Raw genomic sequence first — 16,076 nt, forward strand, 5'->3', positions numbered from 1 at the left:
CAAGGTGAAATTCATCCAGTTTTTTTTTTTTACCACATTTTTTCCAAATCCTTAACAGACATCTATTCATGGATTTTAGCTTCTTGTTTATAGGTGCCATTTGTTGACCTTTGACCATTCAAAAGATATAATATTCTGGTGCTCTATATAACTTTTTTTGGTGTAGGCTCCACCACAAACTTGTCTCCATGTAGATGTTGCCTTGAATGCTCCATAGTATAACATTAAACTTTCTATCTCACCTTTCTTCATTTCATAGTGTGAAACATTCCAGGCAAAGTAATAACATCTTTATGGCGACGAGCAAGTGGCAGACCCCTCACCCAAAAAGTTACATAGTGCAGCTTTAATTGTTAATTACTATGGCAACAGTGCAAATCTTTCATAACTCATTTGACACATTTTTGATGGAACAAAAACACAAACACTAAATAAAAAAATCCAGTCTTCTATAACTTAAAACCTACCATAAAATAAAACAGTTGCCTAAGAGACGCCTGTACCACAGTACTGATGTAGTGAGGTTAGCGGCTGTAGAACCAGGACAGAGCTTAAATAATTCAGATGTGTCTTGTTTGGGAGGTTTTCACAGGCACTTGAGCTCCCGGTGAAACAAAGAAACCCCCAGAGCTCATTACCATTTGGCCACAACCTCAGGAGTCTGCTGAAGGCTGGGACCAAGGCCTGCTTCTCTCCCCTCTTCTCCCATGTCTCCAGTTTGGCTTCAATTTTTTACTTTTTTGTAGTTCACTCCAAAGAACCTGGTTTTATCATTATCTGTAGATTGTTTTTCCAAAATGGTCCATCGAATAGTCTCAGGGGTGGAAAGTAACTCATGACAAATGTTAACATTACTGTAATTCAGTAGATTTATTTGGGTAGTTGTACTGATTGAGTAGATTTTTAAACCTGTACTTGTAATTGAGTAAATATCTAGGATTGTAATTAAATTCCTAATTCAAGCCCAAATCCACAGCTGTCTCAACACTCTCTGCTCCTTTCTACCTACATGCACACATTACACTGCTGCATCACCTGCTCAGAAAATATTCAGTTTGTGGTTTAAAATAACTAATTTCTGTTTCACACAGTTTAATTAATTATGTTTTGCCAGTAATACGTTCTCTGAGTAGCACTTTTTTATTCAAACTTTTTAGGTCCAGTTTTGGCTGCAGTACTTGTACCTGTAATCAAGTACATATTTAGCCATGTAACTGTATTTTTACTACTCTTTACATTCTATTCATTGACCCAGGTTCCTGTTTTTGTATACAAACCCCTATCTCGGGCACTTTTGACCTGTTGTGCTTAGATTTACACGACCCCCTGACCTTTGGGGTTCCTATTTACATTAGGGTGTCTGACTGCCTTCACTGAGAAGCTTAACCCTATGAACCCCCTGATTTGCATGCTATTGTTAGCCAATAATGCATTTGGCTACATCACTGACTGATTTGAATGGAAATGCAGAGATCTGGCTGCTTGCTAACAGTCCTGTTTCCTGTATCTTTTTGTGATTTGATTTCTGTCATTTATCTTTTGCTTACCCGTCTCTCTCTCTCTCTTGCTCTCTCTGTCTCTTGCTCTCTCTCTCTTTCTTTCTCTCTCTCTCCTCTGTCCTCTCTTTTTGCATGCTCATCTTTACTGTAGCTTGAAATGGCGATTGAAAACCTCCAAAAGTCTGAAGGAATTGCAAGTCACAAAAGCAGCCTGCTCAACAGCCATGTAAGTTCCCATGTATGCTGGTGCTTTGGCAGTGTGTTACTAAGTCAAACACACTACCTCCTGTTGGCTTTCCTTACTGCCCACTGCTATACATTTCCATCATTGATCAAGACTTGCATTTGCTATTTTTTGCTATGTTTTTTTTTTCTATATTTGTTTACTTTAAGAATGCATGGAGCTGGCTTAAATTTTTCGTTTTTTTTTCTCTCAAAGCTTAAATTATTCTCACATTGACATTCGCCTGAACATGACTTGGGTTTTAGGTCCCGAATTGTGGCATAATTATACAAATAACAAAAAGTGTATACCGGTACAATAAATTAATCTTTATAAAATTAAAGAGTCACAGTAATTTTGAATGTGTGGTAAATTGGATACTTAACCCAGCTCTAGCAAAGCAGCATCTGGTTTTTGCAGTGCTGTCATGCGGTTAATACTTATGTCATTATTTTTTAATCAGTTTTAACTATTTTCATTGAGGTGTTTATTTAAAGCAGAGATGCCCAACTTTTATAGTATACAGTATAAATTAATTTTTGTCCCATAAAATATATTGTAAAAACAGCACTTTTTGACAACATTTTACCAAGCGCAAACCCAGAAGAAAAAGCAGTACATTTGTCAGAGATGCGTTGCAAGGACTGATCATTCATTCAAAAGTGCATCTGGCCCAATGCACAACTTTGATTTGCAACTCTAGTCTCATGGTAGCATTGTACATATTTATTATCATTCCCAGAAGTACTAGCTAATTTGGATACTTCAGTCTAAAATAGAATATAAATGTCAATTAGTTTGATTATTGGAAATGCCCCATGACCTGTATATTTGTTTATTCTTAGCTGCAGTGGCTGCTAGACAACTATGAGACGGCGGAGGGGGTGAGCCTGCCACGCTGCTCCCTGTACAACCATTACCTCCGTCACTGTCAGGAGCAAAAACTGGACCCTGTCAACGCGGCGTCCTTTGGAAAACTCATCCGCTCTGTGTTCATGGGCCTCCGAACGCGCAGACTGGGCACCAGGTAAGCAGAACAATGCCAATATGTGATGACAGTATTCACACACATAATAGTGTGATAAGCATGATCTGATGAAGACCTGAGTTTTACAGTCTTGTGAAAAACAGTTAGTTAATTTTAAATCATTTCTAGTTGTCCAAAATGATTCCTCAGTTACCTTTTGTCTTTGGAGCGTCCTAATTATTCACTATAATTTATAATATAGAGTTTATAAGCTCTTTTCACAACTCTCAGAAACCAGCGCGGAGATTTACCATGACATTAACGCTAACAACAACTAGCATGCTAATATGCTAATAGATTGGCAGTGAAAGTAACAATGATCTTTAAGTTACTGGTATTACGAAGGTGCTAAAAATTCAGCTCAACTGACTTGGCCTTAAGTTTACACGTGACTCTTTGCTTCACTAATGAAGCAAATCTCAAGCAAATGTTTGAGATTTGAGTTACTTGCATCAAATATGACATCAGGTCTGCTTTGTCTGGTGACCCACAGAAGTTGCCCTGTCTTAGGTTGGATTTTAGCCTCAGTGAGGGGTGAGCCTGGCTCTGATGATTGTGAAGGTTTGGGGCTGTAAGTGTTGAATATATGTGTCTTGGTGTATTTGTACTTTTTTAACATGTAACAAAATGCACACCCACATAAGAAAAGCTGTCCTGAGCTTCATGACCAATATTGAATTTGGATCTAAGTTGAGGTGTGACAGTCATGGCAAACATTTGTGAACCACCCCAAATGAAATCATCTACATGACAAGCTAATACACCCGTTACATTTTTGTCCTCATTTAACCAGTAGAAAACTGCAGGGTCAACTTTAGCTGTGACAGCTCCTGCTTCAATCATTATGCTTTTCACTCTGTTATACCAATAGAGTGAGGCATCAGCTAAACCATACACATTTTCTCAGTTTCCAACGTTTCCCTGTGCTATTGGCCTCAGGAGGAGGTCTGTTGAAAATATCTTTAGACAGTTCCAGTCCTTTTTTAAAAAGGTAGATTTATGTCCATTGAATAAAGTTGCCACTGTTTTTGACAACTCACTTTCACAAGGAGCCTCAGCGACTCTGAAGCACAGGTTGGAGAGCCCTTTTGTAGCTCAGAAACCTGTAGCTCCTGAAACCCGCGTGCAGCAAGTCTTGCTAATTCATTGTCTGTCTCTTTAAGAGTGTAGATATAGTTTTTTTTTTTTTTTTATCTGAATGCTTTTAACTGTATGTTCATAAATGTTGATTTTAACTGTCTGTAAATTGTATATTATATTGTATTGTAAGGTGACCTTGAGTGCCCAGAAAGGCGCCCTATAAATAAAATGTATTATTATTATTATTATTATTATTATTATTATAGATATGATCAGCTTAGTCCGTTTCAATCATACTCATAAAACTTTTCATGGGTTTATAGCTTGTTTATGGGCCACATTTTGAGGACTTTTCACTAGGCCTGTCACGATAAATACTATATCGACTTATCGTTCAATACATGGCAGATTGAACCATATTTTTTGGGGGGCAAAATTCATCCTTGCACTAGTGTGAAATTGTTATTTTTCTGTACTACAATGAGATTTGAGCTGTACAAGTCTGAACCATGAACATCTATGACTCATTATAGATACAAACTAACTACTTAATTTATGCATTCTTCTATTTATTTATTTATCGCAGTTCATGGTTTTGTTTTGTTTTTTTACAATATTGTACATTTAGAGTCATTTTTGGGGGATAATTCTTGTTTATGGTTTGGTTTCAGTATTATCGTTTATTTTCTATATGCGCTTCAAAATCTGGCATTGTGACCGGCCTTGATCTGAGATGTTAATTGCTATGAACCCGTCGACTCGGCACCAGGTATCCACAACAATGCCCAGTATGTGATAACAGTAATCACACTACCATTACAGCTATGAGGAGTATGATGAAGCGTGTAAGCATGGCATGACTGTGGATGGAAGGCTGTAATGATAGTAATTGCATTGAAGGCAAGATGTCTCCTTCTCCCTCTTCACTGGCTTTTTTTCTGCCTTCCACCAGAGGAAACTCCAAGTATCACTACTATGGGATCCGGGTGAAGCCAGACTCTCCACTGAATCGTCTGCAAGAGGACACTCAATACATGGCCATGAGACAGCAGCCCGTCCACCAGAAACAGAGGTCAGAGGGCACATAATCTTCTGCCTTTTCTTTTTAGCCCATTCACAAGTTATAATATTGTGGTCTCATTTATTTGCTATGGCGACAGTTACAATTTTACAGTTTACTCTAGTCAAGTCATACTATGCTAATATTAAACCTATTCATGGGTTTTACCTTTCTTACAGGCAACATTTTGAGGACTTTTTACCATTTAAAAGATATGATATTTTCTTTTTTTATGTAATTACTATGGGGATGGTCCCAATTTTTCATCGCTCTGAAATGAATTTCTGCAGTTCAGTAACTCAGGGACAGATGTGATATGTTTATTCCATTCAAATCATACTCTTAAAACTATTCAAAGGGTTTTAAAGTCTTGTTTGTAGGTGACATTTTGAGGACTTTTGACAATTCAAAAGAAAGGATATTTTATTTTAAATTGGTTGCTATAGCAATAGTCCTAATTTTTCCTCACCCTGAACCCCATGAATATGCACAGCTAGAACATGCTATATCTTATTAATTTTAACATTTTGAAGTCATCACAGTAAAATCAAAATTGCATTAATTGGCATATTAGCAAGCCACATCTCAACTCTTGTTTTTTCTTCCTAATCAGAATATAACTCTAATCAAACCTGAAAACTGTATTGTGACTATCACATTTGAGAAAAACGCTGAAACAGTGAATAAAACAGTAATTAATGTTAGCCCATACTATAGCCGTATTCTCTGTAGTCATAGTGTTTGAATGCTTAAGCCTCCCATGCTCACCTTGCTACCCGGGCCCCTGTTGTGTGTTAGATTCAAGCCTCTGCAGAAGGTGGATGGGATGTCTGACAGTCTGTGTGGGAGCTCGCAGCACTGTAGCAGCACTCCAGAGCAGTCTGTGGCAGCGCAGAGCCAACATCACCAGCAGTACATTGGTAAGAACACAGCCACTCCTAACGGTCTCATACTCATGCACTACAGAGGCTGAAATCAAAAGGATTTTAAAGACGCAATTTGCAACTTTATAGTCAAAAATAGACTAAAATAAAGCATGTTTTTTCAATTTGGTGGTCTATATTGCACTGAAAAGCGTGCATTTTTACTCTGAGTGGGCTTGCATCTCCACAAACCTGACTTATTTGGCTTGGAGGAGGGCCTCTTTCTGTTTGGTTCTATGGGAATGTTCTTTGGCTATAATCTTCCACATTGCTATGGCCTAAAACCTATTTATCTCCATGGAGAATGTTCCGAAATATGGTTTTAACCTTCCATTTCAGTAGAAAGTTACATACTGTATCTGTGGTGCTTTTTAAACAAAATGTATAGTACCAATAAAAAGAATGTCAATGTTTTATGTCTTTGGATATACATGTATGAGAAAGTGTGTAGGAGGGTTTTAACCAGTTATGGCTACTGTTTAGCTACTTATTTATCCATTTTTATCGTTTGCATATTTGCACAGCCCATGCACAGATCCCATACTTGTGTTTGTATATTCTGTTCGGTGCTGTGACTGACAGCTGTCGTCTCGTTCCCATTTTCACAGACACTTCTCACACGTTGCCTCCGTTTCCTTCTCCCGACCTGGACTCTCAGCCTCTCCCTGAACGCATCAACATGAGCGATATCAAGAAACTGCAAAAGCTTTACAGGGACCACTGTGAGGTAAGGCTGTAGTAAGAGAACTGGATAACTCACCTGTTCAAAATTGCTTTTAATGTTTGATTTAATGTTGTAAATTTTGTGATATTTTATTCTTGTATGTATTGTGAAGTGACTTTGAATGTCTTGAAATGCGCTATATAAATACAATGTATTATTATTATTATTATTATTATGATCTTTAAGTAAACCATTTATGGTGTATAAGTGTGTAACAGGTTTTTAACATTCTCTAATTTTTACTTAATGTGTTGGGATGATACCTGCTGTAAATAGAAATTATAGTTTCACACCAATGAAGAAGTAATTTGTGAAAAAAAGTTGAAAACATGTTGAAAATTCCAGGAAGCAGAGTTCTGACGACATCAAAATGGGAAGAATTCTATCCAAAAGTTAGGATAGAATAATAAATAATAATTTCTCTGTGGAGTTTTGGCCCTGTTTACTATGTGGTTGCTAGGTTACTGTTAAGGAATTCCCTTAGTAATGTGGTGTCATAATTTCCAATAAGGAAGTAACATTTTTTACCTAAAAATGGCCAAACTGGAAAAAAGGTGTGAAAGTTTGAAGAAAAATTTAATTCTAATAACCTTAACTGTCTTTTAGTAAAATGAATAATTCATGGTTATGTACGGTACATATATGGACAGGAATATAAAGCAGAAAGTTGAAGTGACTTCAGTGTTAATTAACATATAATAACACATTGCCACATTATCCTGATCCTTCTCTTATTATAGACCTTTCACGATAACAAAGGTTCAAGTGCAATATATTATTAAAAAAAAACACGATAATATGGTTGAGTACCTTATACCTCTAACAAAATAATCCTAAAGCAGGATTATGACATTAACTTTTTACAAATGTTATAAAAGACATGAGTTGTGATATAAATAAATTGCAAAATAAAATACACTAAAACAAATTATTACTAATTAGTCACAGATGTAATGTTTTTTATCCCCTACAGATCTACGAAAAGTGTAAAAGTTGTCTGTTAATTTAAAGAAAAAGAATGCATCATATATATAGATTATTAAAAAAATCAATATACTAATGATTGTAACAGGCTTTATTATCTTATTGCCACATACTCACTAATGCGACTTGTTACACAACCCATTTCACTGAGGTCGCGCTCCCACTTCCTGTTTGCTACACCAATGTTGAATCCTAATCCTGCTGTTTATGTCTGTGGAGGTTAGAACTGAACAGTCACAACACGCTTTAACATAAAGCAGGAGTTCTACTGAGGACCTGTCAACAAGCATCTGCTGCTCATAGAAAATCAGGACAAAGAGACTGCCCTTGTTTACTTCATCACTATTATTATTATAGTATGTGATCTGTGGACACACCCAGTCCTATAGCCTGAAGCTGCTGGCTAATTAAAAATGCGTTTCTAGCACACCTTGGTTTAGAAGAATTTATCCAATGATCACTAGTCAACAGCACAAATGAAGAAGTATTTAAAAGTCGCTTATTGTAATATTGGCTTTGAATAGTTTTTATTTTATTTTATTATTATAATTTTTTTTCCCCCCCAAATCATACCTGGAGTTGTGTTTTGTTTCATTTACACATTTAAGTAATCCTCCAAAGCTCAAAAAAGTTCTGTTCCACCTTGTTGCAAAGTTGTAGTTTTCAAGTTAACGGCTCCTTTTACCTTTAGTTCAGCAGAGATCGGCAATGCCAGGGCTGAAATCATCCAACTGATTCTAGTGAAGGTGTATGAAGGTTAGTGTGTTTAACATGTGCGAATGAACCAAAACACTAGGTATGTTTTTGATGAGGAAACAACATTATAACATCGATCAAAAAATAGCGTAATATGGACCCTTTAAAATTGTTAGCCAGAACCATTGGTATATTGACTTTTCTAGGAATGAGAGACAAGTGACACCTGTTGAATGCGAAGTGAAAAGTGACATATTTGGTACATGTCAAAAAGACCACTTAAAAAAACCATGACATATTTCATAGTAATGTCATTTGAATGTGTTGCGTAACATGAATAAGCCCCCATTGGTCAGGACAATGGACACGAGTGGGCCGAAGAAAGACCCCCGGTGGAGATTGTGTTCCCCCCAGAATAGCAGGAATAATATTGGACATTAAAATTTGGGTCTTTTGAGTGGGAGAGCGGCTGTGATTAAGGCAGCACTACTCTGGCTTTATCATATTATCCCTGGCCCTGCTTGTCCAGCCTCACCACGCCGCCTTTGTTCCTGGAGCCTTTTCATCGCGGTGCTGCTTTCAAGACATGCCAATTAACCTTTGGAGCGGCCTGGACGTCGCGCTGTCTTTGTGCAGGCCTCCTCTTGGCTCTTTGTAATGCCTTGTCTGTGGTCAGGCACACGGGCGATGGCTTTGTCCCACACTGCATTTCTGTCAAGCCCGCGTCGCCTTGTCGTGTGTTTTTTCACTCTTTTTTTTGTGAGCTAACACTGACACATTAACACATTAAAAAAAAGGCGTTATTAAAGGTGCACTGTGTAACTTTCCTTGTTAAAGTTGCTTTACCTGCTTGTATCTATGGAGATGTATTTGCTTTGCCTGGAGTGCCTTTATTATTACTGTGAGTAGGGTCGCCTTTCCACAGACCTGACCTGGAACTTGTTGCTTGTGTCGCCACCTGCTTGTCCACATGGAGTGTTTTATGCCATACTGTGGAACATTTCTCATTGAATACAAGCACACGGCAGACCTTACACCTGCAAAGTTACATAGTGCTTCTTTAACTCTAAAAGACACAGAGTAACTAGAGCATACATGTAACTCGATTTAACCTGACGTTGCATGTTAAATCCATTGAAGAGCAAAGTAGCCATGGCAACGCACTGCATCTATGAGGATATGTAACTGCAAATTTTTTAAATGGACAGAAATTGTCAAAAATAAAGTATGAAATAAACAAAAGAAGATTTCAGTTGGCGTGGACTCAAATTCAGACAGTGCAGTATTAAAGGTGCATTCTGTAACATTTCTGATAGAAAGTCCACACCTTCTTACCTCCATGGAGATGTTATTGCTTTCCTCGGAATGTTCCAAGATTGATACCAAACTGTGGGACATACGCAAATCCATAACATCTCCATGGAGACAAGAAAATGGCGGATCATCCACCAGAAAAGTTGTAACTTTAAACCTTATTGTCCTCCACAAACACAAAATTTATATGGGCAAGATGGCACATAAAACTATGCTTTGGTTGCTTGGTTGATTTCTAAATGATGATACAGCTCATGTTTGAGCACATACATGTAGTATCTGCCATTATGCCAACGTTCTTCATTTTATTAATGCGGTGCCACTGTGATTCTAATACCTAATTATCCAGAACCCATCTGTGCAATTAATGAAATCCTATTTTTAGCCATTTCATAAAACATCAAAGAACAAATAAATATATTTATTTTTGGACTTAATTAAGGGTCAGTCTTCTCTACCGTCTGTCCTGTCTCGCTCCTTTCACTAGAGATGTTTTTTTTTTTCTGTTGCGGCAAAACCCTGTCGTTCGGAGGGAATGGGGAATTCTCCTTTTTGTTTTGGAGTTCTGTGTTTGACCTGTTGCTGGGGGCAACCGTAAACAAGGTTGCCATGGCGACAGCTGAAGAGGAAGCAAAAACATATCATGTGATTAAAGCCTCCACTGCTGCTGTGTAACCTGATCCAGCAGCAAGTGTCCGTCCTGCCAGATACAGACGCACGGTGTTAATGATAGAGGTGGTATTTCAAAATGATGAAAAATTAGGACCATTGCCGTAGCAATTAATCATTTTAATAAAATATTTCATCTTTTGAATGGATGTGCACAGAAATGTTGCAAGTAACTAAAGCTGAAAAAAAGGACTGTTGCCATAGTGATTTACAATTTAAAACATACTATTATATTTTTTTAATGGGGAAAGTGCTCAAAATATTGCATACAACAGGAAGCTGTTACAAAAAAAGAAAAGGATTATTGCCAAAGTGAGTAACAATATAAAAAATAATATAGTTTTTGAATTGGGAAAAGTGCTTGAATATTGCCTATAACAGGAAGACTGTTGCCATAGCGATTAAAAACTTAAACTATTATATCTTTTGCGTGGAGTAAAGTGCTCAAAATATGCCCAGGAAGTGGTGAAAAAATAGGACTGTTGCCATAGTGATTAACAAGTTAAAACAAAGCATTATATTTTTTGAACTGGAAAAAGTCTTAGTTTTATAGTTTTACATCAAAACAAAATGGCTTTTTTGATCACTGCTTTGTACACACTTGAAAGGGTTTAGCGTAGCTCCATTTGAAAGTACACAGTGTGTGTGGGGGGCAGCAGAATTCACCATGTCGTTATAGCGTTCTCTCTTTTCTCTTGTTTGCTTTGACTTCTTTAAAACTATTTGGACTGCCTCTGAGAGAAAGCCTTAAACAGTGTAGTCTTTGTGTGCTGTGGTGTGGCTCCGTACCACGCCTCTATCTATATATCGCACAGGCCTCTACGGGAAAGAGGAACTGCCATAGGGTTAGATCAGGTCAGTGTTTGGTAATCCATTTGTATGAACACTAAAAACTCTAGGATACATCACTTTTAAGAAGATAGTATTGTGAAAATTCTATTGTAATTACACTCTTTGAATCGTTTCCAATCAGTTCATTGCATTCACATTTTAAGTAGTATTAATATTTTTGTCTTTGCGTTTTACTGTTGCTTTCGAAATTCTAAACCTGTAAACATAAGACCATCGGAAACTGGAGAGAGGGATTGAGTGATTTTATACTTGTTTACGTTCTAAAAATAATCAACTTCAAAACCCTTATCATGCTTATCGTGTCGTATAAGTATATTTATTGTGGGTAGTGCAAGGAAAAGTGCTTCAGTAGAATTACAGTGTATTAAATAAAGTCTTAAATCATACATATTTTTTTAAAACTGACTTCTATGAGATTTGAACCATGTTATATATATTGGTGGTTGGTGGTTCTTCAACGTTACCCTTCTAAAAGTTGTTTCTCAGTTGATTCATGCGTGTTTGAGTAATCCTGGTATTCTCCTCATTTGAGACACGAGTGCTCATAAAATTGTAGTTTTCACTTCCCCTATCCCCGCCCACTCCTCTGCACTTCCTTCTGTCTATTCAGATTTCAGACTCATACTCGTAGAATTCAAATATGTCACGTAATCATGTTTTAACAATGAAACCAGATGGATGTATTGAGTTCCTGTTCAAACATTTACAAGCAGCTGATTTTCATCCATTTCTTTTAATAAGCGTTTTAGATCATTATCCCACTTCGCAATGCACACGATGCAAAACGGTTATCTACGTAAGTTACAGGCTAATACTAAATACCCCTAAACCAGTTGAATATGTCTCCTTTATAGCAAACGTCTGGATCAAATCTGTGTTGAAGTGAGTGTTAAAGTGAAAGTGCAGCTAAAGCCGGAGCTGGTCCTGTAGTCTGTAAGATTAATGTGTGCAGCGCCTCATTGTGTCACCCCAGGGCCCACACTGAGGCCGCACCAGAAACTTTGTTGTGTGTCTGGTTACCATGGCTCAGCTCTGTGTGTTTGTTCCCCCACTCCTCTCCTCCCTCTTTTCCTCTCTTTCTCTCCTCCCTCTTCCCTCCGCCTCCTCCTCCCTCTCTTCGCCTGTCCTCCATTCCCCTCTCTCTCCTTTTTTGCCCTCTTTTCTTCGTCTCTCCCCTTTTTCTTTTTTCCTCTCCTCCTTCTTTTGCTATTCATCTCCTCTCCTTCTCTCCTCTCCTCATTCCCTGCCCTTTCTCTCTTCTCCCTTCTCTTTTGCTTCCCCTCCTTCCTCTCTCTTCACCCCTCTTCTTCTCCTCTCTTCCCCGTCCTCTCTACATTCCCTCTTCTTGTCTCTCCCTCCGTTCCCTATTCTCTTTACCCCTCTCCTCCTCCTCCTCCTCCTGTCCTTCTCTCCTCTTCTCCTCCCTCTCCCCTCCTCCTTTCCTCCTTTAGGCCACTCTGGACGTGGTGATGAACCTTCAGTTTCACTACATTGAGAAACTCTGGCAGACATTTTGGTATGCAACATCGCCATCTAGTGACGGGAGCACCGCTGTTGGGTATGTAATTAAAATTAAAATTATGGACCAAACAATAGTGATAATGACTTTTTCCATAATCAAATGAGAATGAGAAAAATGGGTCCTTTATCTGCAGTTTAACCTGGCAACTCAGCTTCAGTTTTCATCATAGTACTTGTTAAAACTGCACAGGCTACATACAGTTCTTTTAATTAGTAAATACACAAATAATAACAAAAAATACTGTATTTTAATGTAAATTTGTACTTGTTGTGTACAGTGAGGATGACCCAGAGGCCGTGATCCCGCGGGACAAACTGGTGTCTCTGTGTAAATTTGAGCCTGTGCGTCTGTGGATGAGGAGCTGTGACCACGTCCTGTACCAGGCTCTAGTGGAGATACTCATTCCCGATGTACTACGCCCTGTGCCCAGTCAGTGTCACATATGAAATATAAACATTATGCTCACAGCTACAGCATTCCTTCTCTCTCTTCATTTCTCCTCTCCTGCTCCCTCTTCTCTTCTTTTCCTTTTCTCTTTTATTTCTCTTCCCTCTCTCCTCTCCTCTCTCTCTCTCGCTCTCTTGCTTTTACGATTAGACTGAATCTTGTTTAAAATTTGATTAATCACCCATCCCTGAATTATACTCAAGAAAAAGTATAAATGTGTCATTGTACATACACCTTAATAACCCCATGACGTCTCCTCAGGTACTCTCACTCAGGCCATTCGAAACTTTGCCAAGAGTCTTGAAGGATGGCTGACAAGCGCCATGACCAGTTTTCCTCATGAAATAATCCGTACCAAGGTAATAAGTTGTCCGTTTGCTTTCTTATAGAGGGAGCGTGATCTTTTGTTTTAGTTTTGTTCCCTCATCAAAAACATGGTAATTAAAATATCTACATTCAAACTACTTTTTATAAAGTCAATAGAATTGATTGTGTCATTTTCAGGTTGCTGTGGTGAGTGCCTTTGCGCAGACATTGAGGCGTTACACCAGTTTAAACCATTTGGCTCAAGCCGCTCGTGCCGTCCTCCAAAACACCTCCCAGATCAACCAGATGCTCTCTGACCTCAACAGAGTTGACTTCGCTAATGTCCAGGTAAACTCAACTATATATAAGGTGTAGACGAGGCTTAACTGGCTCATGTTAACAATATAACTTTTGCCCTGTATATGTTTGTGTGTAATGTCCTGTTATGTTTATGTGACGGAGCTGCCACCACTAAGCTTCAGTGCCTCATTTGTCTTCACTTCAGTCTTGACATTAATGGGTCTCTTCTTGCTGTGATGGGTGCGCTTGTTTTGTGTCTCAGGAGCAGGCATCGTGGGTGTGTCAGTGCGACGAGGCGGTGGTGCAGCGTTTGGAACAGGACTTTAAGGTGACGCTGCAGCAGCAGAGCTCTCTGGACCAATGGGCCACGTGGCTTGATAACGTGGTCACACAGGTCCTCAAACCGCACCAGGGCAGCCCCAGCTTCCCCAAGGCCGCACGCCAGTTCCTGCTCAAGTGGTCTTTCTACAGGTACTGATAAAATAAGATACAAAAATAACCAATACTTGAACTAGTATCAAAATGAGAGCAACCTATGTAACCATGGTTCTACTTCAGCCATCCTGACCTCCAGAAGGCAACGCTAAAGTATCATCCCCCTAATAATAAAATAAAGGAACATCATTGGTTTCAGAATCTGTATTGAGCACTGAGCATTTTCCTCTGTATTGAAATATTTTAGTCTTTTTTTAATGACGTCAATACCACTTTCTAGTCATGTTGTGCGTACATATCAGCCTACAGTATTTTGGGGGAAATTTCAATGGCAACATTTGCAGGGTACAGCTAGCTGGAGGAACTACTCTGTCTGAAGTTCTGTTACTCAAGTTATGCTAAAGTCTTTTGATTTAACACAGTCTGACAATAAAGAACTTATGGGGTGAACACGTTTTCTTTCACAGTCACACTCACCTTTATGTTTATGTCACCTAAACATGACAACAGACACGTGTATGGATCACAGGTTACATACTTTTTTACGTTTTACAGCCTTCTAAAACTTATGTGGCGTTGTCTCCTCGTGCCTATAGTGTTGCTATAGTAACTGCGACCACCCCAAGCCTCAGTGGAGACAGTCTGTGCTTAGACTAATCCTGTGTGTGGTGCCCCCTACAGTTCGATGGTGATCCGGGACCTGACTCTGCGCAGTGCCGCGAGCTTCGGCTCCTTTCATCTGATCCGCCTCCTGTACGACGAGTACATGTTCTACCTGGTGGAACATCGCGTTGCCCAGGCGACCGGAGAGACGCCCATCGCTGTTATGGGAGAGGTATGGAGCGAGTTAGACCGTTTATGTGACCCAATATATCATAATGTAAAATTATTTTTTTGAATGAAATAAACCATTATTTGTTTCATTTCTTTTTATGGTTTGTCCTCCTTTGGCTAATCATTATTTAAAGTTACTGTATCCACGTTTAGTTACATTTTAGACCTGTTTTGAACCCCTAGTTTTTGGCCTGATATATATGGGATTAGCTCTGGTGGTACTCGTAAAGCCAAATATTATTTTTACTGGTACTTGGTGTGAATAGTTTGAGAATGACTTGTCAAATTATCAGATCACAAATGCTTCAGTTTTATACGTAATAGAATGTCCTTTGTTTGAACCTCCAGAAACATGTTTCTACTAGTTTAATGTTTCTTAATGAATTCTGCTATTACATTTTAATGCCTCTGGACAGATTTGAAATGTGCAGTGTGAACTGAATCCTAATTCGAAAACATGAATTGGAAATGCAAGCAATGATTGGCAGAAACGTCACACTGAGATGTTATTCTAAAATCATGTAGCCCTATTTACCTGCGAGATACTGGCCACTAAACAAAGCTCTTTATGAAGTTGATTCAGACCAGAGTTTGACTTAGAATCATTTAAAACTATAATAACTACAATATTGGAGCAGCATTCATTCTCATGTGCCTTAGGAATAAATTGCACTATAGTAAATGGTGCATTTTTATATCACAAAGTAACAGATGTGTCTGATCACCGATACTGGCATTTCTTTTTTATTTTATTTATTTATTTTACAGTTTTTGATGAGCATCTTCAGGGTGATTAATTATATTTTTCCTTTTGTCTTGTTGTAGTTCAGTGATCTCAGCTCGATGATGCCCTCCCTACTGGAAAAAGGTAAAGCTTTATCAGCTACTACATTGTCTGCTCATAATTGAATCCTATCAGACCCAAGTGTGTGGACAGTGAGAAACATTGCTAATATTGGCCGCTAATTGCCCCACAGTGTTCGGGGCATCAAACGCTCCTCCTAATGTATTCCTTTGATTTATCATTCCTCTTTGTTAAACAGTAAAATGCACTGCGGCTGAGTGACATGTGCATTAATTATTAAGTACAAGCTTATTTTGAGTTCATCCCACATACTCTGTCTCTCCCATCAAACGCACTGACACAGCACTGCTCATACTCGTCTATGAGCAGATAGAGG

General features: G+C 38.5%; 1 protein-coding gene across 4 annotated transcripts in view; it reads left to right on the forward strand.

The window, feature by feature from the left end:
- Positions 1–16,076, forward strand: part of rfx2 (regulatory factor X, 2 (influences HLA class II expression)) — a 38,851-nt gene that overhangs the window by 19,370 nt on the left and 3,405 nt on the right. For 3 of the 4 annotated variants that reach the window (XM_055221092.1, XM_033964717.2, XM_033964718.2), the window contains 12 exons: positions 1,651–1,725; positions 2,568–2,749; positions 4,782–4,901; positions 5,688–5,809; positions 6,421–6,539; positions 12,503–12,609; positions 12,851–13,002; positions 13,282–13,379; positions 13,525–13,674; positions 13,889–14,097; positions 14,743–14,896; positions 15,721–15,763. In XM_055221092.1, the coding sequence (XP_055077067.1) occupies positions 1,651–1,725; positions 2,568–2,749; positions 4,782–4,901; positions 5,688–5,809; positions 6,421–6,539; positions 12,503–12,609; positions 12,851–13,002; positions 13,282–13,379; positions 13,525–13,674; positions 13,889–14,097; positions 14,743–14,896; positions 15,721–15,763 (1,531 nt within the window). The remainder of the gene's footprint in view (positions 1–1,650; positions 1,726–2,567; positions 2,750–4,781; positions 4,902–5,687; positions 5,810–6,420; positions 6,540–12,502; positions 12,610–12,850; positions 13,003–13,281; positions 13,380–13,524; positions 13,675–13,888; positions 14,098–14,742; positions 14,897–15,720; positions 15,764–16,076) is intronic. The other variant, XM_055221093.1, reaches the window with a different exon arrangement.

This window comes from Periophthalmus magnuspinnatus, chromosome 4 (assembly GCF_009829125.3).
Source record: "Periophthalmus magnuspinnatus isolate fPerMag1 chromosome 4, fPerMag1.2.pri, whole genome shotgun sequence".
Classification (NCBI taxonomy): Eukaryota; Metazoa; Chordata; class Actinopteri; order Gobiiformes; family Gobiidae; genus Periophthalmus; species Periophthalmus magnuspinnatus.